The sequence below is a fragment of the Acromyrmex echinatior genome, chromosome 8, assembly GCF_024713525.1.
Source record: "Acromyrmex echinatior isolate Ae372 chromosome 8, ASM2471352v2, whole genome shotgun sequence".
In the NCBI taxonomy this organism is placed as follows: Eukaryota; Metazoa; Arthropoda; class Insecta; order Hymenoptera; family Formicidae; genus Acromyrmex; species Acromyrmex echinatior.
In genome coordinates, this window is record NC_141859.1 from 10,114,750 (window position 1) to 10,142,214 (window position 27,465).

Sequence of the window (27,465 nt, forward strand, 5' to 3'; positions counted from 1 at the left end):
TTATTGATAATACAGGCACATAAGTTATCGACCGTTAATGTTTCATTAAAATGCAGCTTTATGTTCCGTAGATAAGTTTTATTAACATCAATTATCAACATTACTTTGGATTCGAGTCACGAGATAGCATTATAAATTGACTGCCATCTCAATTTTCAACAATTTTAACCACTTCAGAGAGAGAGAGAGAGAGAGAGAGAGAGAGAGAGAGAGAGAGAGAGAGAGAGAGAGAGAGAGAGAGAGTTCGGAACAGTCGGAGCATTTCGAAGAGAAACTGTCATCATATTATTGCAAATGTGCATTTATAAGAATTTTTATCTTTAGACTTAAAAAAAAAATAGAGATAATCCGAAACCACGATCGCTCTGGTGCATTAGTATTTAAAGAAATGTATAAATCGAATCAGGAGCCAGATATACCCGCAGCACTGGGTTTATTGTCTCATCTTGATAATGACGAGCTGAAGGAGTTATTAAATAATGATGGGAAATTCGAAGATATCGTGAAAGATATAAAACAGGTAGGATGGAGCAACGTAGAGAATACTAATTCTAATTAAATACCAAATACAGTCGAAAGAAATCTAATATTATATAATGATGTTTGAAGTTCACATTGGATTTCTAAACGTATACCTTTTCCTTTAAAAGTAAAATTCTTCGTGCTCTCATTACAATTAAATCTATAAAACATCAATTCTATAAAACATCTCAAGAATAAAGATTCATTAGAAAAATGTTAGTTCAAGGATCTTGAGACCGAAAAGGAGATGTTAATGGCTAGCAACAGATCTTTAGCTGAATTTAACTTGTCCAAGCAACCTGAACTGGAAGAAGGTAAACAAGTTTTAAAGGAATTAAGCGAACAAGCTAACCAATTGTGCTCCAGTGTCAGGGATAAAATAAATGAAATGCGTAAGTTATCCTATGTACGTATACTACTGTTCTAAATTTTGGAACATTACAATTTTTAGAGAAAAAATATTATTCTTTACAGACATTATTTTATTGAAACAATATAAACTTTTTGCAATGTTAATAAATTAAATTGATTACATTTTTTTTTCAAAATTTAAAGATGCTCCAAACTTTTGAACAATGATATATTTAATAACTTTAACAGAAAAGAAAGATTCGTTCTTAAAGTTGTATATATATATATATTTATAGGTGATAAGTCTGGTACAATGACAGTTGATACTGCACTTGATCTACTGCAAGCAGCGGCCGCTGAGATTGAAGAAGAATCGGAGGTAAACAAAATTTTCACTCGCTTGTTCAGTAAAACTATCCAACTTTTGATCCTTTTAATGTATAGGTGATAGCGCAGAAATTTCTAGCCAGTGATATTGAGGTAGACGAGTTCTTGGACCAGTTTTTGTCTCGAAGAAAATTAATGCACTTACGTAAAGTAAAGGTAGATAAGCTACGAGAGATAATAAGAAAAGGACATTCGAACAGCACTCCTGGTTATCCAATCGCTTCGAATTTCCCTGGACTAGCACCCTCCATACCATATCCAACTGGACCAGTAGCTATGCCGATGCCATTGCCAGGATTACCAGTTTATAGACCATATTAATGTGAAAAGTGTTATGTATTTATTTGTTTTTACGATTTTTCACTTACATTTCCTTGATTACAAAGTATTCGATGCTCTTTGCGTATTATGTCTTTTGCATATTAATTTTTCACTATTTTTATATTGATGACATGTTGTAAAAGTGCTGATTATTATATATACATTTAAATTCTTCGTTATTTAGCTATTGATGATAGACAATGTTTTAGTATGCTAATATTTCTAAAATATTGTCTATGCTCCATTTGAAATATCTAAAAGTTTATATGTGGATATGCATATTTGAATGCATTAACTGCATGCTATTAATAACAATTTCTATCACAATACATAGCACATTTCTTAACTATATAAAATATCTTGTTTTCTTCATCTTCTCTTCTTCATCATAATCTATTTAATGTTGTCCTTATTTTAATAACAATAAGTGGGCATAAAAATGAACTTTGTACATTCATTATAAAAACATTATTTACACAAATTAAATAAATAAACATAATTTCATTTATCTTTACTTTCTGTCTTACGTCTCTCAGATACTGGAACATCGAATTTTTCTCGAAAACCCATTATAGCAATTAATGCTACAGTTAATACAAACATGATAAATTCTATATATGGAGGAGACTTACGTGAATGAATAATTATTTCTTCTATTATTTTAATGTTCTCATATGTCTGTCTCCTGAGACGTGCTGCGTACATTTGCTTTCCATAATGTGCGTGCGTCCACGCGTCAAAATTATAAATTTTTGACGATCCTGAATAAACTTTGTCTTTGTAATCGGAAATGGGCTCCTGAGTAGTCGATACTGGTTGTCGACGTATCATTGTATTTCGATCATAAATTTTACGCTGATAATGATTGCTGAGCACTTCATAAGCGTCTGAGATATCCTGAAACTTTTGTTTGGCATATTCGCTTTTATTCTTGTCAGGATGATATTGCAGAGTTAGCTTGTAATATGCCGATTTTATTTCATTTTGAGTAGCATGTGGCGTGATATTTAATACGTCATAATGATTCTTCCTAATGTGTTGTTGCGTCGAGTAAAGTCGCGCTAATTGTGACTTTGTGGAGAGCAACATATTAAATTTAAATGAGGATTGTATGAAGGCTACAGGCATATTAAAGATTAGATCTAAAACATACAATTTATCAGTATCGACATAAATGTCATTCTACAAATACAATTTTCTTCTTTTTAAATTATATTTCCTGTTATTAGAAATTAATTCGAAACTTGCGGCCGCTATCTTGCAATCTGCTGCACATAAGTCGTAAAATTTTTCTGAAAGGATACATGTATCAATGAAAAAATTTCGTTTTTAGAAGAAAGCAATCGCCAAATTGCATATGACACTATTTTACAATCAGATAATAACATCTCTCAGTTCGATCACAGATCACTGTATTACAATTGTCTGTAGTAATAACTTACTATTTTAGATCCTACAATTCATGCTAAGGTTATGTAAGACTCATCATCCTATACTTGATGCATTGGAAGGTTAGAAACACCAACCAGTGCTGCCAGAGATCAAAAAATTAGCTCCCTATCAAAATAATAAAAAATCTCTGCATTTCCCTACAAAACAATTTTTTAATCCCTACAATAAATCCAGATCACAGTGTAATGGCTCCTGGGTCTATATTCTGTAACTATTTTACACACCTACCGACAGTGTCGTTGCGCAGCTTTTTCACCATATAAAATATCTGCGCAACGACACTGATAACTGTCGGTAGGCGTGTAAAACAGTTAGGGGCTCCGCACAATAAAAGGAACAGAGAACAGAGAATAAGAATTTCAACCTATCAGAAATTGTGTATTCCACAATACATGATTTCTGATAGGTTGAAATTCTTATTCTCTATTCTCTGTTCCTTGTTCCTTTTGTGTGGAACCCCTTACAGAATCGCGTCCCTGCACACAAAGCTGCATTTGGATTCTCATCCGAGTGCTCCTCGGAGTGTCATGGCATCCTTATGTTAATGTTCGATAAATAACTAGTGGTCTATTTTTTGTTTTTGCACTAGACTGCTCTAGAATTCTCTTCCTCGCTTTCGACAGATATCGAACATCTGTCTTTTAGAACTTAAAGTGAGATAGATAGATATCGAACATCTATCTATCTCACTTTAAGTTCTAAAAGTATTGGGTCATCTAAAAAGTATCCGCGGTTTTTTATCACTAGATGTGTGTTGATGGCCATATATCTAGTGACAAAGTACCGCGGATACTTTTTAGATGACCCAATACATTAATTCAGTCATAGAATACAGACTTAAGAGCTGCTGCACACAAAATTCCATAATAATATGTGTAAGGTCCAACCAATCAGAATACTGCTTTAGATTACGTAATCTAACGGAAATGGAAATAACAGTAAATTTAACTCCATAATCTCGCAATAAGATGAATTTTAACCTGTTGAAACTCGCCTTATTGCGAGATTGTGGATAAGTTTACTGTTGTTTCTATTTCCGTTAGATTACGTAATTTAAAACAGTATCCTGATTGGCTTAAGTTTATATCTTATGATTGGGTCATCTAAAAAGTATCCGCAGTTTTTTGTCACTAGATGGTGTTGATGGTCAACACATATATACTGTACGGAATTTGGTGTGCAACAGCCCGCGTGGCGGAAGTTAATGCGATAGCCAATCAACGTCTCGCTTGCTCGGAAATAATATGGCTTTTACGTGGCAAAATGTGATGCGGTAGCCAATAAGCTTACAGCTCCTAATGTGTTCATTGGTTACCTCAATTTGCCGCGCGGCAAGCATTGGGTTTCCATCAAAGCTTTTAGGCGACACACATCGACACAGCATCGGACGCGGTGCTTTTCAACGACATGTCACAACATTAAGGTACCTTTTCATGCCGACGCTCGACGCTTATTTTTGGCAAAATAAGTCACGTGATAGAAATTGACGAATATCAAGCATTAATTTTGATCACGTGATCTATTTTGACGCTGAAAATGAGCGTCGTAGCGTTCAGTGAGTGGTTGTCGTTCTGAATGGCTTTCATCCAATGGCTTTCAACAAACTCAACAGTGAGTGAATGCTCGTTGTTATTGGTGTTTTCTTTTAGAGCCTCTAATCAATATTTTAGATCTGAAAGAATACATCAGTAGTAACACTGGACTAGTTTCCATCGAGGGTTTAATCCGGATCAGAATGTAAGAACCAACCAATTACAGTCGAGTATTCCTCTGTTACAGTCGAACGACAAGGGAATGCTCGACTGTAATTGATTTTTACATTCTGATCCAGATTAAACCTTCGGTGGAAACTAGGCCACTGACATTGGACGCGTTCAAACCAGACAAAGTGGCTAGCCTGTTCATCGGCGATTAAATGTGATTGGTTGGATCTATAAGAAACAACCAATCATTTTCATTTGCTTGGCGAGCAGGTAACCGTTTTGCCGACTTCAACACGCCCATTTTTTCTAGAGTGTAAGCGCCGTGAGCGGTGGATTCAGGATTCGGGTGGATTGGAGACTGGAGACTGGAGTGGAGGTATGTAGCTGTGAGCTGTGAAGAGCTTAGGGCATTGCTGTGGGTGGTTGGTGGCGTGACGGCGTGCTATAGTTTTCCGTGTGGGTGTCGCATTCCTGACTTTCCTCCTCAATCTTGAAGCAAAATTACAGTAACTATATAAATAATCGTACGCTTGGGATTCAAGGTAGATGGTTGCGATGCTCACACGTGACGCGTAAAGACCTTTTACGCCGTCACGAGCGAAACGGATGTTCATTATAGACACGTTATACGGACTACATTTTGCTCGAAAGCTCGACGACCGAGTGGCGGCGACAACGACGATTACGACAACGACGACGGTGGACAACGGCGACTCGCCGGTCCACGCCCGACGATCGATCTGACTGATTTTTGCGATCCGGTCACCGAAAACTTCCATCATTCCGTCAATAACCGTGTGCCGACCCGTAGGGTGGCGATCGTCCGATAAGGTACGTATCCGTTGAAGCAGCCTGGAGCAATCTCTTGCACAATTTTCGCTGTATCATCATCGGGGTAGCGAAGAGGGCAAGGGAAAGAATTTATATGGATGGTCACGTGGAAATCTTTATTTGTGGATGATGACGCATAGATATTTTGTCTCGCTTTCTTCACGCTTTCCCCTTATCGAGAAGGGACCCCTACGATAATTGCGTAATGATACGCAGGCCTGTTGAAATCGGTCGATTTCTGTTTACTTCGATCGTTCAGTTCAAAGTTCACTGATTAACTGACGTTTTCCGAAGTTAATTGACATTTCCCTGGTTGTTCTCATAATCACTTTAATTATATTTCGCTTTGGGGAAGAAAGTTGCTCTTATTGTTCCTGTTTCATTTATATATATCACTTGATAATACATATTATATGTTTGTATATATTATATGTCCCAAAGTCATTAAAGTGAAAGAATGTTATGATTACTTGTTGAAACATATTGAGATAAAGTATAAGTGTTGTATACTTTATACTTTCATAAAAACTAAAATTATTATTTTTTTTAAATGAAAAACTAAACTATTATTTTTGAATGATTACAGATTGCTTTAGAATTTGTTTTATTTAAAACATTTTTACATGCTTTGTATTTAAAATCTACTTAAAATTATACGTAATAATCATATGTTATTTACATATAATCACTCAACAGTCTGGATATTTCTATTACAGAATTCTATAATATAACGTAAATACAAGAATTTGGTAATCTCAACATTAAATCATTGATTGAAATAAGAAATATATGTGAAAATTTACATTTGTTAAATTTTGTTTAAGAAAAATATTGATGAACACAAACAAATATACATACAGAGATCACAGTATGTCAAAGTTTACAAGAAATGCTTGACTAATACTGTCTTGCTTCTTCAATTAACAATAAGAGGATGAGATTTTTTGCAATCAATAAAATGAAGTTATCGAGGATAACTTCATTTTAAAACTTTTTACAGTGCGTTGTTTAAGGTTTTTGCACTTGTATTTATAATTTTGCTTATCACAGCTTAGATATATTCAATTGAATTCGAATCTAGTGATTGAAGAGGGGAATGCAATGATAAGCTGTATCTTAAAGAAACCATTTCTTTAACAACGCAAGCAGTCGATTATTTTATTAAAGTTTATTCGAAGTTTATTTTAAATTGAGATTTTAGAATGAAATTTGTATTTATATTTAAAAAGTATTTTTTAATTAATGATGTTAGATGTATATTTATGTGAGGATACTTTTATTTTATTTTTTTCATAATTTTTCTTGAAAATACACTGTGCTTTTGTGAAAAAATTTAGGAGAATTTTATGTTTTTATGAAAATATAAACAATCCTATAATCATTTACATTTTGTGATTCTTTTTGAATTTATATGTAACTTTGGAATATATGTATTTATATAAGCAATTTTGTAAACAATGTTTCAGTATTAAATTTTTTTTTAGTTTACAAACTTCGAAGTAATAATAAAATAGCAAAATGTAATTTCTAAAAATAAATTATATATATATATATATAAATTTAGAAATATTTTATTTTTTAGATATACTTTTTTTTTATTTAATCATAAAGTAAAGAATAAATCTCGAATATGGAAGAGAGATTAATTTTATTAATCTAACTCATCTTATAATTTTTACGTATATTTTTTTATAAACTAATTATTATTAAAGTATATAAATCGCATATTATTGTTATTAAAACATGTTATCCTTATAACTTATGTGAAAACTTTTAATCTATAACGATGATAAAACGTGTTTTTCAAATTCTTTCATTTGTTTCGCACCACGTGTTTTAACATCAATGTCTGTAGAATGGCCAGTAGTCGTTGACTCATATCTTAAAACTGTACTATCTTATTCAGACCAGTATTTCCTCTTCAAACCAGCGGAAGCCGTTGTTATTGTTATGTAAGAACTCTCCTTTGTATGAGTTTGCTTGATGAAACAAGAAATTATTAATCTCAACTATACTTTTATATATAATTGAATATTATCACATGTTTTTCAGTGTTAGAAAGCAAAAATTTAAGTTGCCCCTGTTTATTTTACGAGGACATGTATGAAAAAGTTTCTAGTATATACAAAACAACATTTCAAAAGACAATTTCATAACTTAATATTTATTGTGGATATATACTTTATATTCATATTAAAATTCAATAAACTTTATTCTAGAATTATGTAATATCCTAAGATATTTATCTGAGAAATGTATATATAAGTTTTTGTTTCGTGCATTATTTCGTGTATACAATAATATTTACTTTTGATGAATTTTTGAAAAGTTATTTTTAACAATGTATTAAAGATACATATTTTTTTATATATAATATAATGTGTCAATCATTGATATAGTACTTCAAATCGATAATCAATCACGTTACATAGATTAATATGACGGTATTTCCCGCCCTCAACTGGAGTTTGACTCTTGAGTAACATTTATATTATCCTTCCAGTCTAATTCGGCTTCCTGATGAACCATCTTGGTTGTCAGATAATTTTGTATAAGTAAACTTGGTACAACACGCAAAGACGAGCTGATACTACTTATCTTCTTTATATAAATAATGGCCCAAATAATAGCTCGAGTCTCAGTATCATTTTGATTTTCTGTCTGTTCGGATCTCATTAAACGAAGTTTTCACGTCTGTGTAATATACGTATAATATAACGTTACCTTTCAAAGTTCGCGGAACGCTTTTATTTTACTTTTGTTTTGTACACGTATATATGAGACGCAATAGAGGAGTCTCTAAAATTTAGGAACATTTTCAAAACTTTTAAACGGTGACATAATTAGTTTTTCTGCTGTGTATATAAAAAAACGAGAATTACTTCTCTTCAGGTAGGATCAGATTCTATTTTATTAGGTTAAAATCTAATGTAATTATTAGGTATAAAATGCACAATATATATAGCTACAATGAAAAAACAATAGATTTTCATATATTAAAAACATGTAAAAGAATAGACAAATTAAATTAAAAATTTGATCTTAATTAAATTAATAAAAAATTAATAGCATAACATTTTTTCCTTATGATTCACATACCGTTTTAATATAAAAGAAAAACAACAGACTTTGATAAAATTAAGATGAAAGATAAGATAAAATTCTGGCCAGTATATGATAAAAATGTTTAATATGTATAATGTACGAACATGTATTTAAACACACACACACACACACACACACACACACACACACACACACACACACCAGATATTTTCTCCTTTACTAATAAAGAGTTTTTTGTTATATTTACTGGTTTACATTTAGCATCTTTTTTTTAGAAATTAAATATGACAGTATTAATGTTTTTTTATATGATAAATCTTGTAATATTATTCAGCTAACATAGAAATTATTTTTTGTTCTTTGCAGGGTTCTATCTGCGATAGACTGGTCGACCAGTCTGTTCGTGGGTGTTTGAATAACTGCGGCAACTGGAAGTTGACCCTGAATGCAGAGCCCCCGTGGCTTTGCTAGCACCCCCACAGTGATTTTGTCTTAATCCACTTCCTCACGACTCACCTAATTAGCATTGACAGCTGCCTCGTATGTTTTTGTTACACTAAATTCATTAAAGTTTGCAACAGAAAAGTTGATATTTATTTTTACGCTTATATCTAACATGTAATAATGTTTATTTGACTTTTAGTTTGCTGCCTAGCACCTACAGAGTACTAATCAATTCGATCAAATTAAATCAACATGAAGGTAACAAATCTAGACGAACGTATCCACGTCTTGGACAGCGAGTCCAATGTTATGACCGTTATCAAAAACATTGCAATGAGTGGTTTACAAGAAGAAGCTTTCTACGTATTGGATATAGGAGATATTGTACAAAAGCATAAAATCTGGAAAGAAAAATTGCCTCGAGTTGAACCCTACTATGGTAAGTCATTAATAATTGAAATTTATTTCATATGATGCACGATTACTTATAGAAATTTGTTTTTTCCAGCTGTAAAATGTAATGACAATTTGATTGTAATTGAAGTATTAGCGGCCCTTGGTATCAATTTTGATTGTGCATCTAAGGTAAGATCAAATATTAAATATATCTTTCATTATGGAGAAAGATTAACAGGTACATTTTGTAAAAAAAATATATATATTTGTACTTTGCAGAATGAAATAAACAAAGTGTTAAGCTTTGGTGTAGAGTCTTCAAGAATTATTTTTGCTAATCCGGCCAAACCGGCTTCACATATTCGTCATGCTGCTGCAGTAGGTGTGGAAACTATGACAGTAGATAACGAAAGTGAACTGCATAAAATTAAAAAACTTTTCCCAACGGCCAAGGTAATTGCATGTTATATAATTTCAGCACATACTGCGTATCTTTTTCGAATACAGTGATAATTTTACTTTGATTGTATCTTGATCATATCATTGGAATTCCTTATCTGTGCAGATTGTTTTACGAATTCGTTGCGATGCGGAAATGGCCCAGTGTCCGCTTGGAATGAAATTTGGTTGTGATCCGATACATGAGGCTCCTAATCTTTTACATCTTGCATATAATTTGGGCCTTAACGTAATAGGTTTCAGTTTTCATGTTGGTTCTGGATGTCAAGATCCGCCGGTATTTTATCGCGCTATTCATCATTGCAAGATACTATTCGACATGGCTACTGATCTCGGTTTTAAGCCATATCTCTTGGATCTTGGTGGAGGTTATCCAGGTAACAAAGGCACAAGCATCGATAAAATTGCCGAGATTATTAATAAAGCTCTCGATGAATACTTCAACAGTAAGTTGTTTTCTTCTCATTAGTTATGCCAGTATATACTTTGGTTTAGACATTTTAGGCATTGTAATAAAAAACTTTTTAGCTGATGCTGTTCATGTGATCGCCGAACCGGGCCGCTTTTATGTTGCATCTGCATTTACATTGGCAACGAGTATTCATAGCAAACGTTCTATACGCGGAGATGAAAATTCCAGTGCAATTACGCACAATATGTATTATATCAATGACGGTGTTTATGGATCATTCAATTGTCTGTTGTATGATCATCAGCATGTAACTCCTATTCCTTTGAAGGTAAGGTGTTTTATTTAGATGAAGTACCAATGTAATTTATTTTTTTGCTCTTTTTAAATCATCTATATGTCGATTTTTAGAATGGCTGTGGAAAGATGATTCCTTCGAGCGTATGGGGTCCAACATGTGACGGACTGGACAAAATCGTTGAGAACATCATGTTAAATGACATGGAACTTGGCGAGTGGATGATTTTTGAAAATATGGGGGCTTACACTCTACCCGTTGCTTCACCATTTAATGGTTTTCCCATTCCTAAGGTTCATATTGTGGCTGATGAAGACATTTGGTAAGAAAATCACGTTAATTATGGATTCTTTGTTGATTTCTTCTTTTTAATAATAAAATAATTTTACATTGATATTCCTCATAGGCTTTTATTAAAGGATGCTCTGCCTTTAACTGAAGACCACTTTGTTATTGGCAATACACCAGCTAATTTACGACTCGGATTAGATATTGGTGGAAATGATATCGATCCATGGAGGGACAGTCATCCAATAGAGTTGGCACCGCCTGAAATATTAACGGACACTTCTAATACTCCGTCACATTTTATTTTTGAGTATGTCGAGGCGCCACTAAATTAACTTGATTACTTTACAAATTATTTGAAAATACTTTATGCATTTCAAAACAAACGTTGTTCAATTGTATGAAATAATTTCATTTCTTTTTAATGAAAAAATATTAAATGCGTAAATATTTTTTAACGGTATAATCACATATCATTTATCGTTTACATTTTTTAAAATTCTAAAATTCTGAAATATTACGTAATATAATTTAGTACACAAAAATATATCTACAGACAAGTTATGTCCTAAAACAAAACAATAAATATTTTATAGATAAATTCTTTGTAACATTTTAAGAAAAATTTGATACTAATTTTTGTGTACAAAAATGTTAATACTATGAGTGTAAAGGTGAATTTTGTTTTATTGTCAAAGACATGAAGTTCGAAGAAGAACTTTTTCACTGACCATTTTGGCACCCTTAAACGCGCGAAAATCTGGCTCCGTCATTTGTAATTTTTAAACTCTTCCCATTTGAACACTATCACAGCGACATTTTCATATTAGATTTTTTTTTCTTAAAATGTTACAAAGAATCTGTCTTTAAAATATTTATCATTAGTTTTGGGACACCCTGTATTATATATGTATTGATTTTAAGAGTTTTATAGTTACATGCACTCTACTTTTTTCTCGGACAATACTTTGAAATTACTTCTGTTTGTTTTTTTTTTATTAAAGATACATTTATTTTAATAATAATTAGAAATTACAAATTAGGTAGAATGTTAAAAAAGTGGCTCCTCTGACATTACTATTGAAGATAAATATTTGTGAATGTCAGGTACTTCTATCGCATAATGCATGAAAATATTATATTGTAGTAAGATATTTACGTAGCATACATGTCTCCATGTATGTTATCTGTATAATGGAGCGTGTTATAGCTTCCTTTCCTATAATATTTCTTATGATAAAATTTGATATTTCGAAAGAGAACTGCTTATAAAAATTACTCATTTTTTTCTACAGTTTTTCAATGCATTTAACACAAAACAAAGCTATAATTCGTTCTAGCATAGATTCTAGCATACACAAATGGAAGAAACGTAATTTTTGACAATAGAACGATTTGTCACGCTTTCTATACATGATAAAGGAATGAAGCCATCAGCGATTGATTTAAATGTGCTACGATTTAGTTTTGAATATTCGAGATAAGTGAATTATTTCTTAAAAGGCTTGGGCATATTACTCGGGGCAAGTTAACGTATTTCGATTTATTTTTTTTTCTTAATTGTTATTTTAAGTATTATAAAAGAAAAAGAAGATTAGAGAATTTATAAAGAATTGACTGTACAACATGTGTGTACTATACAGACACACAAACGCAATCTCTGCAATACTTGCATTAAATATAAACTCTGTAGAATTGCTAGGAACTTTACGGCATTGAGGCAGCTGTCACTGAACCGAAGAAAATTAATTTTTTATCATTACTCTTATATATTATTAATATTGTAATTATTATTATTGTCAATTGAATCATGATTAATCGAATAATAAACATAATAAAATATAAAATCAATATGTACAATTTCAGGCATATTATATTATCTTATTAATCATTTACCTTAGTAAGTATGAGTATAAATTAAGTATAACAAATGAATGTGAGAAACGTTGAAGAAATTCTTCTATTTTTATCAATACTAAGCTGGAAATGTTGCATCTTGAATGAATTATTTCCATGTAAAATTTCAGTATCTTTTATTTAATCATAAGAAAGATTAACGAGTAATTTAGTTCCTTCCAAATTTATCTCTGAAGGATGTGAGTTTACTTTTCGCATTTTTTTCTATACTCTGTAGGCACATAATATCATTCAATATTAAATAATATTTTAAGCATATTTCCAGATTATTAAACGTAACATTTGAAAAATATTTTATGGAAATTATATAATATTAAATAATATTCTCAAAATATTAATGGGTGGTTATATGTTTACATTCCTGATAATATTACATGATTATTAAAAGTAACATTATTTAGTGTTACTATAATATTGTAATATGAACATTAAAAAATATCATAACATTTACTTTAATTTGTAAAACTGTTACACTGATTTAGTTTAAATATATGTTTAAAGATTGAAAATAATTTTGGCGTGCAGTAGGACTAGATATATATGTAATATCACACCGAAATGTTATTTAAGCACAAGACGCAGCATAGATTGATAACATTTTTGTTACTGGATTGTGAATTTAAACTTTATTAATATAAAAATAATTAATATTAATAAATAATATTTCAGGGATGTTAAAGGAAATATAGGGATATTTAACAAGTGGACATATAACATCCAGAATACTTTCATAACATTAAAAAATATTATACAATATTCTCCAAATATTAGAATAACTTATTTTAATTTTTTAAATAATAATTATATAACATTCTAGGAATATTTTGTGCCTGTAGGATAAATAATATATCTATCTTGTATACATCATTTTTCTTTTGTTACAGAAGAGGAATAATATAAATGGGATTTGTTAGCGAAGTAAACAAAAGATCTTGCAGGTATTTTTAAGCTTTTCGATGGCAGTATATATACAGAGTGTCTCGTTTTATTTTAAATTAATTTTTTTTTTAATTAATGGTACAAAAAACCTATTTTAAGATCGAAAAAGATTTCAGCGCGCGAATAAAAGTAGAACGATTTCGAGAGGGACATATTATTTTGGTCATGTTACTTTTTGTTCTAGGTAGTGGCATTTAAAAGATATGAAGGTCACTTTCACTTTTTAAATGAAATATTATATAATTTTTTTTCACATGATGTGATTCTTTTAATTCTGCATATAAAAGTACTAAATAAAGATAGGATAAAAGTACTAGATCAGGCACTAGTTCGAGATCACTTTTTATATTTAAATAATTATAGTATTTAAATAATTATAGTATTTTCCATTAAATGGTACATATGTATGTACATATTGCAAGATTATTTAGCATTTGTTTTATTTCTTTTAAATGTCAATTGAATTTAATTTATTATAGGAACATCATTTTATATTTTTTATTGGCTACGTTTACACCGTTTGCGACTTATATGATAGAGGCGTTATTCTGTAACTGTTTTACACGCCTACCGATAATTGTCGATGTCGTTGCGCAGCTTTTTCACCATATAAAATATTTGTGCAACAATACCGACAATTATCGGTAGGCGTGTAAAACAGTTACAGAATAGCACCTCTGTCATATAAGTCGTGTAAAGACAGTTACAGAAGCTGTATTCCAAAATTTATCGCCAGTACTGAAAATCTATAGTGGACGTGACGTAAACTATAGATTTTCAGTATTGGCAGTAAATTTTGGAACATAGATAGTGTCCAAGGTGTTTTTGTTTAACCTACAGGATAAACAAGGACACTTGATATTGTTTCAGATAAAAATATGAATTTTTTTTAAAAAGTGATCCACAACTAATGTTTTACTTTACGGGAAGATTTTAATTTGAATATTTGTAAAGTATAAAATAATTGATTTTTTCTTTTACAATATATGTAACTTTTTAATTTTAATTTGATACTTATTTGACTTTTATTGCCCTGCCGTTATATTAACTCTGTTATTAATACTTTTATATATAGAATAATAAGACAAATAAATTGATGTAAAGAAATCACATATGCAGTTGCTTTAAAAAAAATGCAATTTGCACTTTTTTTTTTAAAAGCAATAATGTGTTTTTTTAGTATGTTCTCTTTAAAATCTTTTCATTTTTATTTGAAACATTTTATTAATAATTTTGGGGACAATTGATTGTCTTGACTATTTAAAATAATATATACTTATATAATTAAAATTTTGATTTATCGAATATATATTATTAATAACAGGAACAGATCGATAATACAAGCAGATAATACAATATTGACACAATCGATTATATTTGTCCTTGTCAATTTTTCAGCAAGTTGCCATATCTGGAAAAATTTCATAAATAAATCTAAATGTAGAGGAAAGCCCCCTATTATGAGATAGGCGTCTAATATGAAATAGTGGCGTTTCTGCTAAACTAATAATCGCTATCTATTCCATGAATTTATTGCTCTTGGATTAAAAACTATTTAGTAGAAAATTCATTATTAGATCATGCCTGTAGTTATTGTAAAATAAGATTTTAGAATTTGGATGTCTTCAAATTTCATTGGAATGAGCATTTAAACCTTGTTTATTATTTAATAAAAAAAATAAATATTTGGCAATAAATTCTTCATGTAGCAATAGAGTAAGGTCGTACTAATAGAAAAATACGGGATATGTTTGAATTGTTTAATTAAAGAAGTTAGATTTGATGATCGTAAAACTATAAGACGTGAAAATCATAATATGAGATACCCCAGGGTATTCCTAGTATGAAATAACCCATCCTCCTATGTTATAATGAACATCATTGCTAAAATATAAATGTTATTGTACAATAATAAAAAAGATAATCGGAATGATGTGCCTATATCTGCGATGCTTGATTCGAATTACCTGAAAACGAGTTCTGGGTATAATCTATCGCATTTTTCGCGCACGCTGGCTGTGTTTGTATGTATTTTAGAAACATTAAATAAAATTTTTTAATTGCAATACTTTGCGTTTTATTATCGATTTCTCGGGGCATCTCATATTAGAAGCATAATTTTTTGACTTTGCGATTTGCTCACTTTTTATATTTCTTTAATTTAAAAAAAAAAAATGAAATTTGAATTAAATATGTAACGTTATCTTAAAGCTTATTAAATTCCCTTCAAAATGACTTATTATTTTTTTAAATTTTGCCTATAGACTTCTAGCATTTATGAATTCTAGCAAAATGAATTCAATATCTCATAATAACTTTCCTCTAAATGCTGATTACAATTGAAGGTGTTTGATCGAAAATGATTACGAGTTAATTAATATCATTTAATTTATCGAAACATCAGAGATAACGATTAATTTATTTATTGCAAACGATCACGATTTCATCTGATTTTCGCATGTCTTATTAAGATTGTAGATAAAGATTATCATATAACTGGATAAAAGCCTTTAAAAAAATGCTTCCGTGCTTAAAAATATAGTATCATAATCATGATGTAAGAATACAAGTATCATTGCGCATAATGGCGATAGCGATACTGAAAACAATCAAATTTTACATAGTTAAAATATGAATTGTTCGAAATTTTCGAAAAGTTGTCGAAGTTATTAAAAAATTAATTAAGCTTAATTAAGCTGAAATTTCAAGAATAAATTTTAATTATAAGCAGTGTATGAATCATTATTTAAAAGCGTAATGTTTCCTTTTTGAAAAAGATGAGAAAAAGAAAGAAAAGGAAGACAATATCGAAATAGATATATAAATATTTTCTTTTGTTAGGCTACATTTCAAAACTTCCTCTCCGAGGAAAATTTTACTCGAAATATATAGTAACGTATATTATAGCATAGAATAAAATTTTCCTCGGAGAGGAAGTTTTGGAATGTAGTCCTAATAAGAAATCTAAAGCGGGAAGCATAGACTCTTACATAACGTATAAAACATGAAATATAAGAAAATCAATCAACCAGAGTATTTTTCAGAATTCTCTATTTTTCAGAAAGGAAGGAAATAAAGCACTTCGATTGGTTTATTTTCTTATGTATTATGCATTATCCACAAAAGAATAATCAATCGAAATTCTTCTTTTCCATGAAATGGGAGGAAAGGAAAGATTCTGATTAGTTGATTCGTTTATGTATTATGAGTTATGCGATATGCAAAAGTCTGTGCTGTGGCCTTAATGGCTCCTGCACACAGAAGGTAACAACGTTTGCCACGCGGCAGAACTAACCAATAATTCTATGTTCTTAAGTCGGTTTCACCATGCAAGACAGAAATGATGTAATACTACTTCTGCCGCGCGGCAAAAGTTTCCGTGTCCAATGTGCAGGAGCCATGAGTTCAACTTTTGTCGCGCGATGGAAATTGTATAATTGGCGCGATAGCCAATCAACGTCTTGCTTGCTCTGAAGTAATATACTCCGTTCGAGAGAATGATCTCGCGCCCTTATTCAATACGATATTATAGAATCTAGTGATTCTAATGTTTTTGTTTCTAAGCAACAAATTTTCCAATTGGATATCGGACGTCCAGTATTCCCGTTGAACGTTCCGACATTAAAACATGTGATTTAATTACGAAGATTTTGAATTAAAATTGAAGTTACGATTGAAAGAAAAATATCGTTAAAAATATATTTTATTCTTAAATGTAGAGTGGATATAAAGAGAGTAGCGCCAATGTACGTGCCTTATGCTGATTGGCTCCGCCATTAAATGTCCTTACTGTTAGTAGAAAGAAGACAACGTTAAAGAAAGAAGAAAGCGAGGAATTGCATCATTCTTCAGATATAGGATACAAAATGACGACTTCCAGCTAATTGGCGTCACTCTCTTTGTACCCATTTTATTTAAATATAAAGCTCTATATATCAAAGCACCGGTATTAAATACCATCAACCTTGGACAAATTTTCGGCGGTATAAAAAGGGCTCGGAGGGCTTGAAGGTAATTGAAGAATACTGACATTATCGACAATTGATATAAATTTGCTATTATTAACATAAATATTTGGCTTTTATTAAATTTATGATTTTTTATTATATAAATGTATTATATAAATTTATATAAATAAATATGCATACTTGTAAAGCTATAATATCCTATATATTGCAGAAAAATTACAATTTTTTTCTCTGCAGTTATCATCTCTGTTGATAATCAAACTTTGACACTGAAATTACAATTTTAAAGAAAAATCGAATATTATTGAGTTCTAAATGCATAAATATGTCTACTAAACTAATAAATCATAAAATTAATACAATATTATCAGTTTTTTTTAACTCTTAATCACATCACTATTCTCAAGGACGCGAACTTTCGTAAGGATGTCGATCTTTAATAATATTTCGTCAGTGGTTTCGCTTAAAATCAAAGTAACGTTGGTGCAACCGAGCCTTAATCACTTAAATTTTAATAGGCACGTGAATTTCTATAAACCGAGAGTCTAATAATATCTCGTCGGTGTTTAAATGTAGTGGCCTGTATTCAGAACGCGCTTACAACGAGTGCGTCAACATGCTATAATTTACGTTATACATATTATAGAATTTTAGAGATAAAAGCCCGTTTCAGGATATCAATCATAAAACTTTATCTCTAGGATGGAAAGTAAAAAGTGAAAATTTTAACCATTGAAGTTAATGGAGAAATTTTTCACTTTTTACTATTCATCCTAGGAAAAAAGTTTCATGATTGGCCTAGTTTCCACCGAGGGTTTAATCCGGGTCAGAATGTAAGAACCAACCAACTACAGTCGAGCATTCCCCTGTTACAATCGAACGACAGGGGAATGCTCGACTGTAATTGGTTGGTTCTTACATTCTGATCCGGATTAAACCTCTCGGTGAAAACTAGGTCATTGACAGTGAATTTTGGAATACAACCATTGATACATTAATGGATGGTATTTCTAGATATCTCATATGCCCGGTTCGTATTCATTGAACGGCGTAGTGGAGCGGCATCGTTTTCCAAGGCGCTGCGAATAGTTTTTCTCACGACGAGGTTTGCTTCACGGCTTTTCTGACGAGTCGATTCTGATAAGCCTCAACGGTCTTTGCGCACCTCGCTGTTTCAAGAGGAAAGTCTCTTGCTGTAATACAAAGAGAAAGGACACGTAGCCATGGGCGTGGATGTCGAAGTCTTGAATCCTGGAGATGGTAATTATGCAGTTTTATTTTTCTAGGGACTCGCCGAATTTACCATTCTCGCTTCTCCTCGGAAGAACCTCTTTCCTATTCCGCAGCTCCGTTCCATTTCTCTCATGCTCGCGCGCGCACCACACTAGAATTGTGCTTCACAACGTGCCTTATCTCGTGGCCTGAAATATCGCGGACTAGTGTGACCACGCCGCGATGTTCTTTATTCGAAATAAAATGGACTCTGAGATGGACATCGCGTCTTTGCCTTATTTATACTGTTACTAATTTTAAACAGCAATGTATTTTCGCCTAGGTTTTGTCATCTAATATTATTTCATGAATATTTTCATATGTGTAGGTCAAACCTATCCAAAGACTGGTCAAACAGTGGTCGTGCATTATACAGGTGAATATTTTATTGCAGAGAATTGATACTCTGATTTATATTTATATTTCATGCTTGAAGAAACAGAAGAATAGCTAACAAAATTTTTTTTAAAGTTGCTGACATAGAGTAGCATTATACAAATATGAAGTAACACATTACTTCTCATCTATGAATATATTATTTAATATTATTATATTAATTTTATCTATTATTATATTACTTTCCAGTTTCAATCTCTGAAAATATCGTGTATTTATCTCTAAACAATTTATACACATATAAAAATCTTAAGATTATATAACAATAGAATGATTTCATGAACATTTATAGGTACCCTCGACAATGGGAAGAAATTTGATTCCAGCAGGGACCGCGGTATACCGTTTAAATTTAAAATTGGAAAGGGCGAAGTAATTAAAGGTTGGGACCAAGGAGTCGCACAAATGTGCGTCGGACAGCGGGCCAAGCTGACCTGTTCTCCAGACTTTGCTTATGGCAGCCGAGGTCATCCTGGAATATATCCTTTAATGCAAAATGATATAATATAAAACAGATTGAACATACAAAATAGAATACACTGGAACTTTCGTAATAGCGCATGGTTGGGATACTGAATGGTATAACGAGATTCATTCTTACTTCTTAAATCATGAAATTTAGGATTTTATTAAGTGCCATGATTTTATCTCGTTTTACACTACTCACATGAATCTAGTGTGACTGGACGAGATTTTGTGCTCCATTTTGAATTCGCTACTATGAGGTTCTAGTGTAATTATTTAATATAATTCTATTTATAATCTAATATATATATAAACAAACAGTAAACTATATTAGCCTTGATAGAGACACACTATCCCACCGAATGCCGTTCTTATCTTCGATGTGGAGTTGCTGAAGGTAGAACCTTGAAATACCTCTTAGAGTGTACCAAATTTGACCAAACGCATTTCAATATAAGAAAAAAAAAGAAACGCATCAAATTATGTTTAAGTAGTCGTCGCACGAATGGCACATCCTACTCTAATGCCTTAATTCAATCGCTCGTACATTACAATATATTTGCGATTTTTATGAAGTTACATACGAGATATTGAAAACGTTGTTTCTCCAACTTCGGAAACAACGCACAATTTATACAATGTATAAATTGCAGATCAATAATATTCAAATATTGTCGCATGGACTGTAGAGTCATATGTTAATATGTAGTTTGATTACTTGCTCTCCAAGAGATGCTACTTAACTTGTGTACTTGATTTAAAATCGACTAACCGTGTTCCTATGATGAGCGGTTGAATAAAGGGACCCTTCAGATATTTGCAAAATAAAACCTGTGTTCATTCCATTTACTATGTATTTGGTGATCCTTCGAGTATTTTGTACAAAGATTCAATAAAGGAAAGAACAATTGGTAATGTAATGCTACAGATTTTCATAAGATAAAGTACAATAGAAAATTACTCTGCTTCCTCAAGCGTATACTAAACATCTTTTTCTTCATAATTATATGAATAAATAACTGGAGAGAAATGTAAGAAGGATAAGCATTGCACTATAATAAATCTTTTTCCAGGTTAACATGTGTTTTAATATACGTATATTTACAAAATATTTCGAACTATTCTCTATATTTATAAATATATATTGCAACTTTTTTCAATCACTCTGCCGTGAGAGAAAATTGTGTTTTTCGATCTAGAATATACATAAAGAGATATACATAGATATACAATTTTTAACTTTACATTAACATGATTAAGTACAACAGTGCATTTACGTAATTAATCTACTGCTGGAATATAGTATATATCCAGATTAGTTTTTGCTGAAGCCTAATTTATGTATATAGAATGATTCATTATATCGATGCTTATGTGAACTTTTTTTTTGTTTCTCTATTAAAATATCGACATATTAGTCACTACAAATCACTATAAATATTTTGAGACATTTGATAAACTAATTAGAAAAAAAAATACTAATTAACCAATCAAAGAATGTTTCAAAGCATTTGTAGCATCACGCGACCGTGATTCTGAGTCAACCTACATTAATGAAAACAGTTGATTCAGTTTATGAAATCTGTGACAAGTCTATAGAATCATAACATGTGTATGAGAAATTCCTGTCTCTCTACTTCCATAAAACCATTCTATAACCATTGATAATTTTATAAAAACACCAATTAACCATTTTTATTGCAACTTATATAGTATTTAAGACCTACTCATTAAAAATAAATAAAATTAGTAACAGCAACTCAATAAAAAATATATATCTAGCAATATAAAACATAAAAGTATTTTCTCTGTTATGTACATAAGTCAATCTTTAAAGTATAGGAGCTATTGTTCATGCTCAGTAACATGTAGACGATTTAATATAATGCAACACTATGTTAATAGCTACAGTCCATTTGATGTTTTATAGAAATGCTTTGAAGCATTCATTGATTGATCAATTAGTAAATTTCTTTCTTCCAATTGATCAATCAAATGTTTTGAAGCATTTGTAGCACCAAATGGCACCTAATGTTGATGCAACAGGAACATTAGCAGTTTAATATACAAACAACTCTGGGAAATGAATTTCGTAAGCTGGAGTTTGACTTGGTTTAGTATCTGTCTGTGGTCCGATCGTAGGAACCGTGTTGCGCGGATCAACAGACAGCGTATTAAATATCTCTGATAACTTACTCTGTAAAACATCGTGCTGTGAACAGAAAAGGAAATATTAGAAAGCTGTATAAATTGATAATAAATTTATAATATACGTTAATTAATGAAACCTTTGGTTGTGTTTTTGATACTAAATCTTGGAATGGTGCATTTCTAAAAAACTGAGAAAGTTGCATTCGCTTCTCTTCTTCTATTACTTGATTATTGTTGCTCTCTGTCAAAATTCTTTTCATGCTTTCGAACGTTAATTCTTCTCCAGGTAATTTCTGTAAAAAATTAATGACGAATAGAAGGTAATAGTTAAAATTGTGCAATAATAATATATTTAAAACAGGTTTTTTAATAATAACGATTAATTTATTAATTTATTAAATTAAATATGATCAGTGATATTTTCTAATTATTTAATATAAATTAAAATAAATGTAAATTATACCTTTTGCACACCCGGTGATGAACCTCCACTATCCAATTCTGGACCTCCAGAATTAATGTCAGCTAGTGAATTCCGTCCAGCATCAACCCATGAATGTCTATTTAAGCAAAATTTAATTTTACGTTATAAAGCTTATATATAAAACAAAGAGGCATTTTCTAAAGGTTTACAGCCAATTACTGGACCACTGTACGCAATAAGTAATTACCTGTGTTGTAAAGAATTGCCGCTGTAGCCTGAACCTTGTTGTAATTTTCCACTATCAAGACCAGCTCCTTTTAGACATTCACTAACAACAGTTTGGTCGACTAAAAGAGCTGGCGCTAATCTGGATGTTAGACCAGTATCATATTGAGATTGTAAATCTGGTAGTAAATGGGGGCTATCGTTTCGACGTGCATCTACCACCTTCAAACGAATTTATTCAATAAATTGCACATTTTAATTTTAACAATACATTGTAACCTTACTATAAAATAAATTAATGCTGTTGTGTGTCTGTGCTGCCTCTATGGTGTGTGTGTGTGTGTGTGTGTGTGTGTGTGTGTGTCAATTTAAAATTACTTACCTTTTTCGCATAATCCATGAGAGCGGTAATATTACAGACATATGATATTAAGATTAGTAAGCTGATAACTATTGCGTGTAAATTGAATTTAAGCGAAAGACTAATTTGACCACTTGTCAGTGCCAAGTCTTGCAGGCTCAACACCAATCTCAGTAACTCTAATACTGTTTCCTCAGAAGCTAATTCAATGGCAAGTAACGCCAGTGTGGTATAAATAGATTCCACATTTTCTACTGTATTACTAGACAGCTCTAATGATTCATACAGCGCCAAGTAGATTTCAGGACCGTGCTTCCGAATAAAGATTACATCAGGTCTAGAGGCTTTTTCAATAGCAAGATCGAGCTCTGCTACGTTCACACTAAAACAAAAAAGTTATCTTCAAAAATTCAAAAAAAAAAAAAACGAATAATATGTATTAATAGACATTTAATTAAAAGATAAATTTACGTTGGTTTAGCGAGTTTTGTAATATTCCGTCGTCTGTCGATTAAGGTATGGAATATTTTCTGTACAAGAAGTCTCATTTCAGCATCTGCTGCCAATGACATTCTTAGTAATGGATCCAAGAAACTGGGTGGGAACGTTGTGTTCAAGTGAATAGTTTGGTACTTGGTGCCAACCTGATATAAAAAATTTGTAATTAAAAAATCTATACCTTACATATATTTATATTTTTATATATAATATTAGGTGTTGGAATTAATTCGTAGCGTTTTACAAGTGATGGGAAGTACTTTCATTAATGTATTTTTTAATGCTCATGTGAAATAAATAACATTCTTTCATTAAAAAACGCTACGAATTAATTCCAACACCTAATAATAAAAATGATTTACCTTTAATAGGGACTTTAAAAGTATGCTTTGAAGTAATACATCTCCTTTGCCGACCGATACGATACGATCAGGCTGACTGTATGGAACTTTACTCATAATGAACATCATAATCTCAATTTTCTGGTAATCTGGAAGATGATTTGCGAACTCTCCAAGAGCGTTAATAAGAGCTTCTTGATACAATTGTTCATCACTACTTGATGATTGATTCCTCGTTACACTAACTCGTAGGTGAGATAATAAGGAATTTATAATTTCTAACACAGATGGTCCTTAAAAAAGAACATATCGTTAAGAGTTTAATGTGTGTGTGTGTATGTGTGTGTGATTTAATCTCTGCTATACGTTCAATAAATATTGTTTATTATATATATATATAAATTTATATATATATAAATTTATATTAACCGGAGAACTAGATAACAGAATTTATACTGGACCCATTCAATTTTTTATGTGTACTTACCAACACTTTCACCTGCAGCAATTGATATAATTTTAGACAAAGTATCCGCAATGCTGGTGCGAATCTTGGGAGACGATTTTGAGTGATCATCAAGATGAGTCATTAAAGCTTCCACTACAGTGTAGGAATATTGTGACTAAACATACATTAAAGTAATATTATTAATTATTTAATGTATAAAATATTATTACTTGATTTACATCGTTACATACTTGAATGGAAAACATAATTATTCTGAAAGTATGAATTGCGAAGTAGTTAGGGACCCATAAGTGATGATTGTCCAGATGCCTTTAATATAGATAATTATTAAAATATTTCATATATGAATATATTTATATATACGTTAATTTCACAACAAAATTTATTTTATACCTCAACACAGGTCTTATAACACATCTAATATGACCAAATGATGCGCGTCCGATCAGTTCTCGCATGCAAGTTTCCGCAAACTGCGGTGGATCCGATCGTTCTTCAGTTGGGCTGTCCGGTGTTGTGTCTTCCTTATCAGCATATCTAAAAATACAGCTTGTCAACATGCATGCTTCTCATAATATTAGTTTCTTTTAAATTACCTTGAATTTTGCATGTTGTACAATAATGATGGTACAATCTTGTCCATGTGTACAGGTTCCCAGATATTCTCAACCAAATCATCAGAAAGAGTTTTTCTTACAACGCCCTACAAAGGTATATACATAGTATATTTAAATACGTAGATGTAAATACGTAGATCTTTTAATGCAATCAATAATCTGATATATAATATTTTAATCGTACCTGTAACCCTTGAATTCCAGCAAGCCTAATTTGCTTGCGTGTAGTGGGATCATCATTGTTAGAATGGCACATTGCCGAATATTTCGACACAAAGAAATCGTAACGAGTATGATACGAGGGTGTGTCTTCCTCAATATTGGCAAATCTGACAAACTGAGAATCAATATGTTAATTATTTAAAATTAATAGGACAGAATTGAATAAGATTAATGTTAATTCGTTAAGATTATCACTTACAGACTGCGTTGCAAGAATTTGTAATTGAGGATCCGTAGATTCCAGCAGTTTTTGTACCATTTTCAAGAAGCTCTCAACAAATAGATTCAGAGTTTGTGCATGACAAGCTACCAGGAGTTGGTCCATTGCCTCCATGGCGATCACAACAAAGCCATTTCGTCTCCTATCAGAGCATGGTGTCTTATTAAGTAGAATTGTTTTATGTAGTGCATCAAAAAATATATTAGCATGCTATGTATAGAAATTATTGCCAGTCATGTTTACAGTAATAATTAGGATTAATTACTCTAATTCTTATATAATTATTAATATAATTATTTATATAACCGGTGGTATAAAGTAATTATTTACGTATAATAACCATTAAAGATGTAATTATATCACAATTTTATATTACCTGTAAATATCCCTGGAAGCTCGTTGAAACAGGTATTCTCCAATCCTATCTAATTTCTCAGGACTGCTCAACGAATAAAATGTTAGTTTCTCCATATTGTTCTTAATCAAACCATCCTAAAGAATAGAGAAGCCCATTATTACAAATTATCGCGTATGAGACACGTGTCAATCGCATTTCTCATTTGATGCAAATATCACAGGTTCAACCATAAATAGAATAATCATTTTGGTCTCTCCCGCCTATCAAGGACAGCGTTTATTGATTTTTACTCGCGAACAAAATTATAAAACATAGTAGACAGGAATTAAATGTAGACGAAAGAAAAAAGAAAAAAAGATTCGAAGATCTCACCTGAGGATTAACCGGAAAAATATTATCAACGAGCCTCTTGTATCTCGGACGTAACGCAGCACAACACCAACAACAGCCTAATAAAGAAGAAAAGAATGAATATATGCTGTATGTTGCCGTCCGATTACGATTCAATTAGCATTTCTTCGAAAATACATAATTTTTTGGCTGTATAAACAATGGCCGCACTTACCGAACATTATGATAACTTCTGTGACAACTGACAAGTAGCACCTGGTAAACACCTGCAAAACCAATTGATAACAGCAGACTACGAGCTACGCACCGTGACGTAACGCATACTTTGATTAATCGATCCACTATCGATACTCTAATAACTATCGACCAAAAATACCAACTTCGAGAGAAAGTGTGGACATGCCCGCGATTTTCAAAAATGGAATGTTTACTGACATCTCGATTTATATGCATAGAACATGAATGTCTTATTAATCTTTGATTTTATTTCATACAATATTTAAATAAAATATGTAGAAAATAAAGAAAAATAAAAAACTATTATATTCTGCGACTTTTGGGATAATATGATTAGCATTACGCAAAGTGCTCGATGGTTAAAACCTCTTAAATGTTGTTTAAGATCATGTTCTGAATAACATTTATTAAGTTCAAAGTCATTGGAGGTTGTACCTCTTATTTTCATTTTTATGTAGAAATGAATTTTTAGTGCAGAAATAAAAATAAGAGGAATCTGCATGACCTTGATCTTGAAAAATATTATCTTGAACAACATTCAAGAAATTTTAGCCGTCGGATACCTTGGATAATGCTAATGTCGGCGATGTTGTAATTTGCAAGCCTTGTAACTCGAAAAGTACTGAAAATGAACTTAATTATAGTGTTTTGAAAAGCTTTCGAGATAAGTTACAAGAATACGTAATACAAAATGAGAGATTCCGTTTAAAAAATTCGAAGTGACCTTACGACGCCACTCAAGGTCAAACCAATGGCACCATCTTATGTACCCCTCAAAGTCCCAAAACTCTTGTCTGAAATATTTTTCCTTAAAATGCACTGTTCAAAAGATATTTGAGGTAATCGATTAAAATAGGATGTACATGTGTTTCAAAAATAGTTGGCCAAACTTCAAGAGCACATTCCATTCATTGTAAGGATGAAAAAAGTCATATAAATATCAGGTTCGGAAACGTTTCCTTTTCAAGCTACAAACATTTTTTTACTTTATATTTATATCTATATTTTATTTTATACTTGTATCTATTTTTTAAACCAAATATTTATAACGTGGAAAGGAAGCGTTTCCGTCAGGCTTTTCTATTTGCTTTCCGATATCTTATATTT

General features: G+C 31.3%; 5 protein-coding genes across 10 annotated transcripts; 3 read left to right on the forward strand and 2 right to left on the reverse strand.

The window, feature by feature from the left end:
• Positions 1–185: 185 nt before the first annotated feature.
• Vps37B (vacuolar protein sorting 37B) lies at positions 186–2,095 on the forward strand. The gene is made up of 4 exons (XM_011063860.2): positions 186–520; positions 743–914; positions 1,170–1,252; positions 1,318–2,095. The coding sequence occupies exons 1-4, from the start codon at positions 389–391 to the stop codon at positions 1,579–1,581; spliced, it is 651 nt and encodes a 216-aa protein (XP_011062162.1). The 5' UTR covers positions 186–388; the 3' UTR covers positions 1,582–2,095.
• LOC105150639 (uncharacterized) lies at positions 1,578–3,236 on the reverse strand. Its single transcript, XM_011063857.2, has 2 exons — positions 3,024–3,236; positions 1,578–2,873 (listed from the first exon to the last, which is right to left on the reverse strand). Exon 2 carries the CDS (start codon positions 2,707–2,709, stop codon positions 2,083–2,085), a length of 627 nt encoding a protein of 208 aa, XP_011062159.1. The 5' UTR covers positions 2,710–2,873; positions 3,024–3,236; the 3' UTR covers positions 1,578–2,082.
• A 1,784-nt stretch (positions 3,237–5,020) lies between these two features.
• On the forward strand, positions 5,021–12,787 carry LOC105150641 (ornithine decarboxylase 1). Of its 6 annotated transcripts, none has more exons than XM_087408469.1 (10): positions 5,021–5,112; positions 5,388–5,567; positions 9,000–9,173; positions 9,277–9,516; positions 9,586–9,662; positions 9,753–9,926; positions 10,039–10,378; positions 10,461–10,672; positions 10,753–10,961; positions 11,046–12,787. In XM_087408469.1, the coding sequence occupies exons 4-10, from the start codon at positions 9,330–9,332 to the stop codon at positions 11,260–11,262; spliced, it is 1,416 nt and encodes a 471-aa protein (XP_087264595.1). In that variant the 5' UTR covers positions 5,021–5,112; positions 5,388–5,567; positions 9,000–9,173; positions 9,277–9,329; the 3' UTR covers positions 11,263–12,787. The 6 variants fall into 6 exon arrangements, with proteins under 6 accessions (XP_087264595.1, XP_087264592.1, XP_087264594.1 ...); XM_087408466.1 differs by having other exon boundaries at positions 5,099–5,192; positions 5,283–5,567; XM_087408468.1 differs by having other exon boundaries at positions 5,109–5,242.
• A 5,997-nt stretch (positions 12,788–18,784) lies between these two features.
• Fkbp12 (peptidyl-prolyl cis-trans isomerase Fkbp12) lies at positions 18,785–20,804 on the forward strand. The gene is made up of 4 exons (XM_011063864.2): positions 18,785–19,011; positions 19,352–19,399; positions 19,712–19,898; positions 20,236–20,804. Exons 1-4 carry the CDS (start codon positions 18,975–18,977, stop codon positions 20,291–20,293), a joined length of 330 nt encoding a protein of 109 aa, XP_011062166.1. The 5' UTR covers positions 18,785–18,974; the 3' UTR covers positions 20,294–20,804.
• A 144-nt stretch (positions 20,805–20,948) lies between these two features.
• Positions 20,949–26,467, reverse strand: stmA (Protein EFR3 homolog stmA). Its single transcript, XM_011063863.2, has 16 exons — positions 26,336–26,467; positions 26,143–26,219; positions 25,789–25,904; positions 25,392–25,554; positions 25,155–25,307; positions 24,950–25,056; positions 24,747–24,890; positions 24,584–24,662; positions 24,372–24,507; positions 23,906–24,177; positions 23,517–23,689; positions 23,067–23,427; positions 22,707–22,906; positions 22,499–22,595; positions 22,173–22,328; positions 20,949–22,096 (listed from the first exon to the last, which is right to left on the reverse strand). The coding sequence occupies exons 1-16, from the start codon at positions 26,340–26,342 to the stop codon at positions 21,944–21,946; spliced, it is 2,394 nt and encodes a 797-aa protein (XP_011062165.1). The 5' UTR covers positions 26,343–26,467; the 3' UTR covers positions 20,949–21,943.
• Between the last annotated feature and the right edge of the window lie 998 nt (positions 26,468–27,465).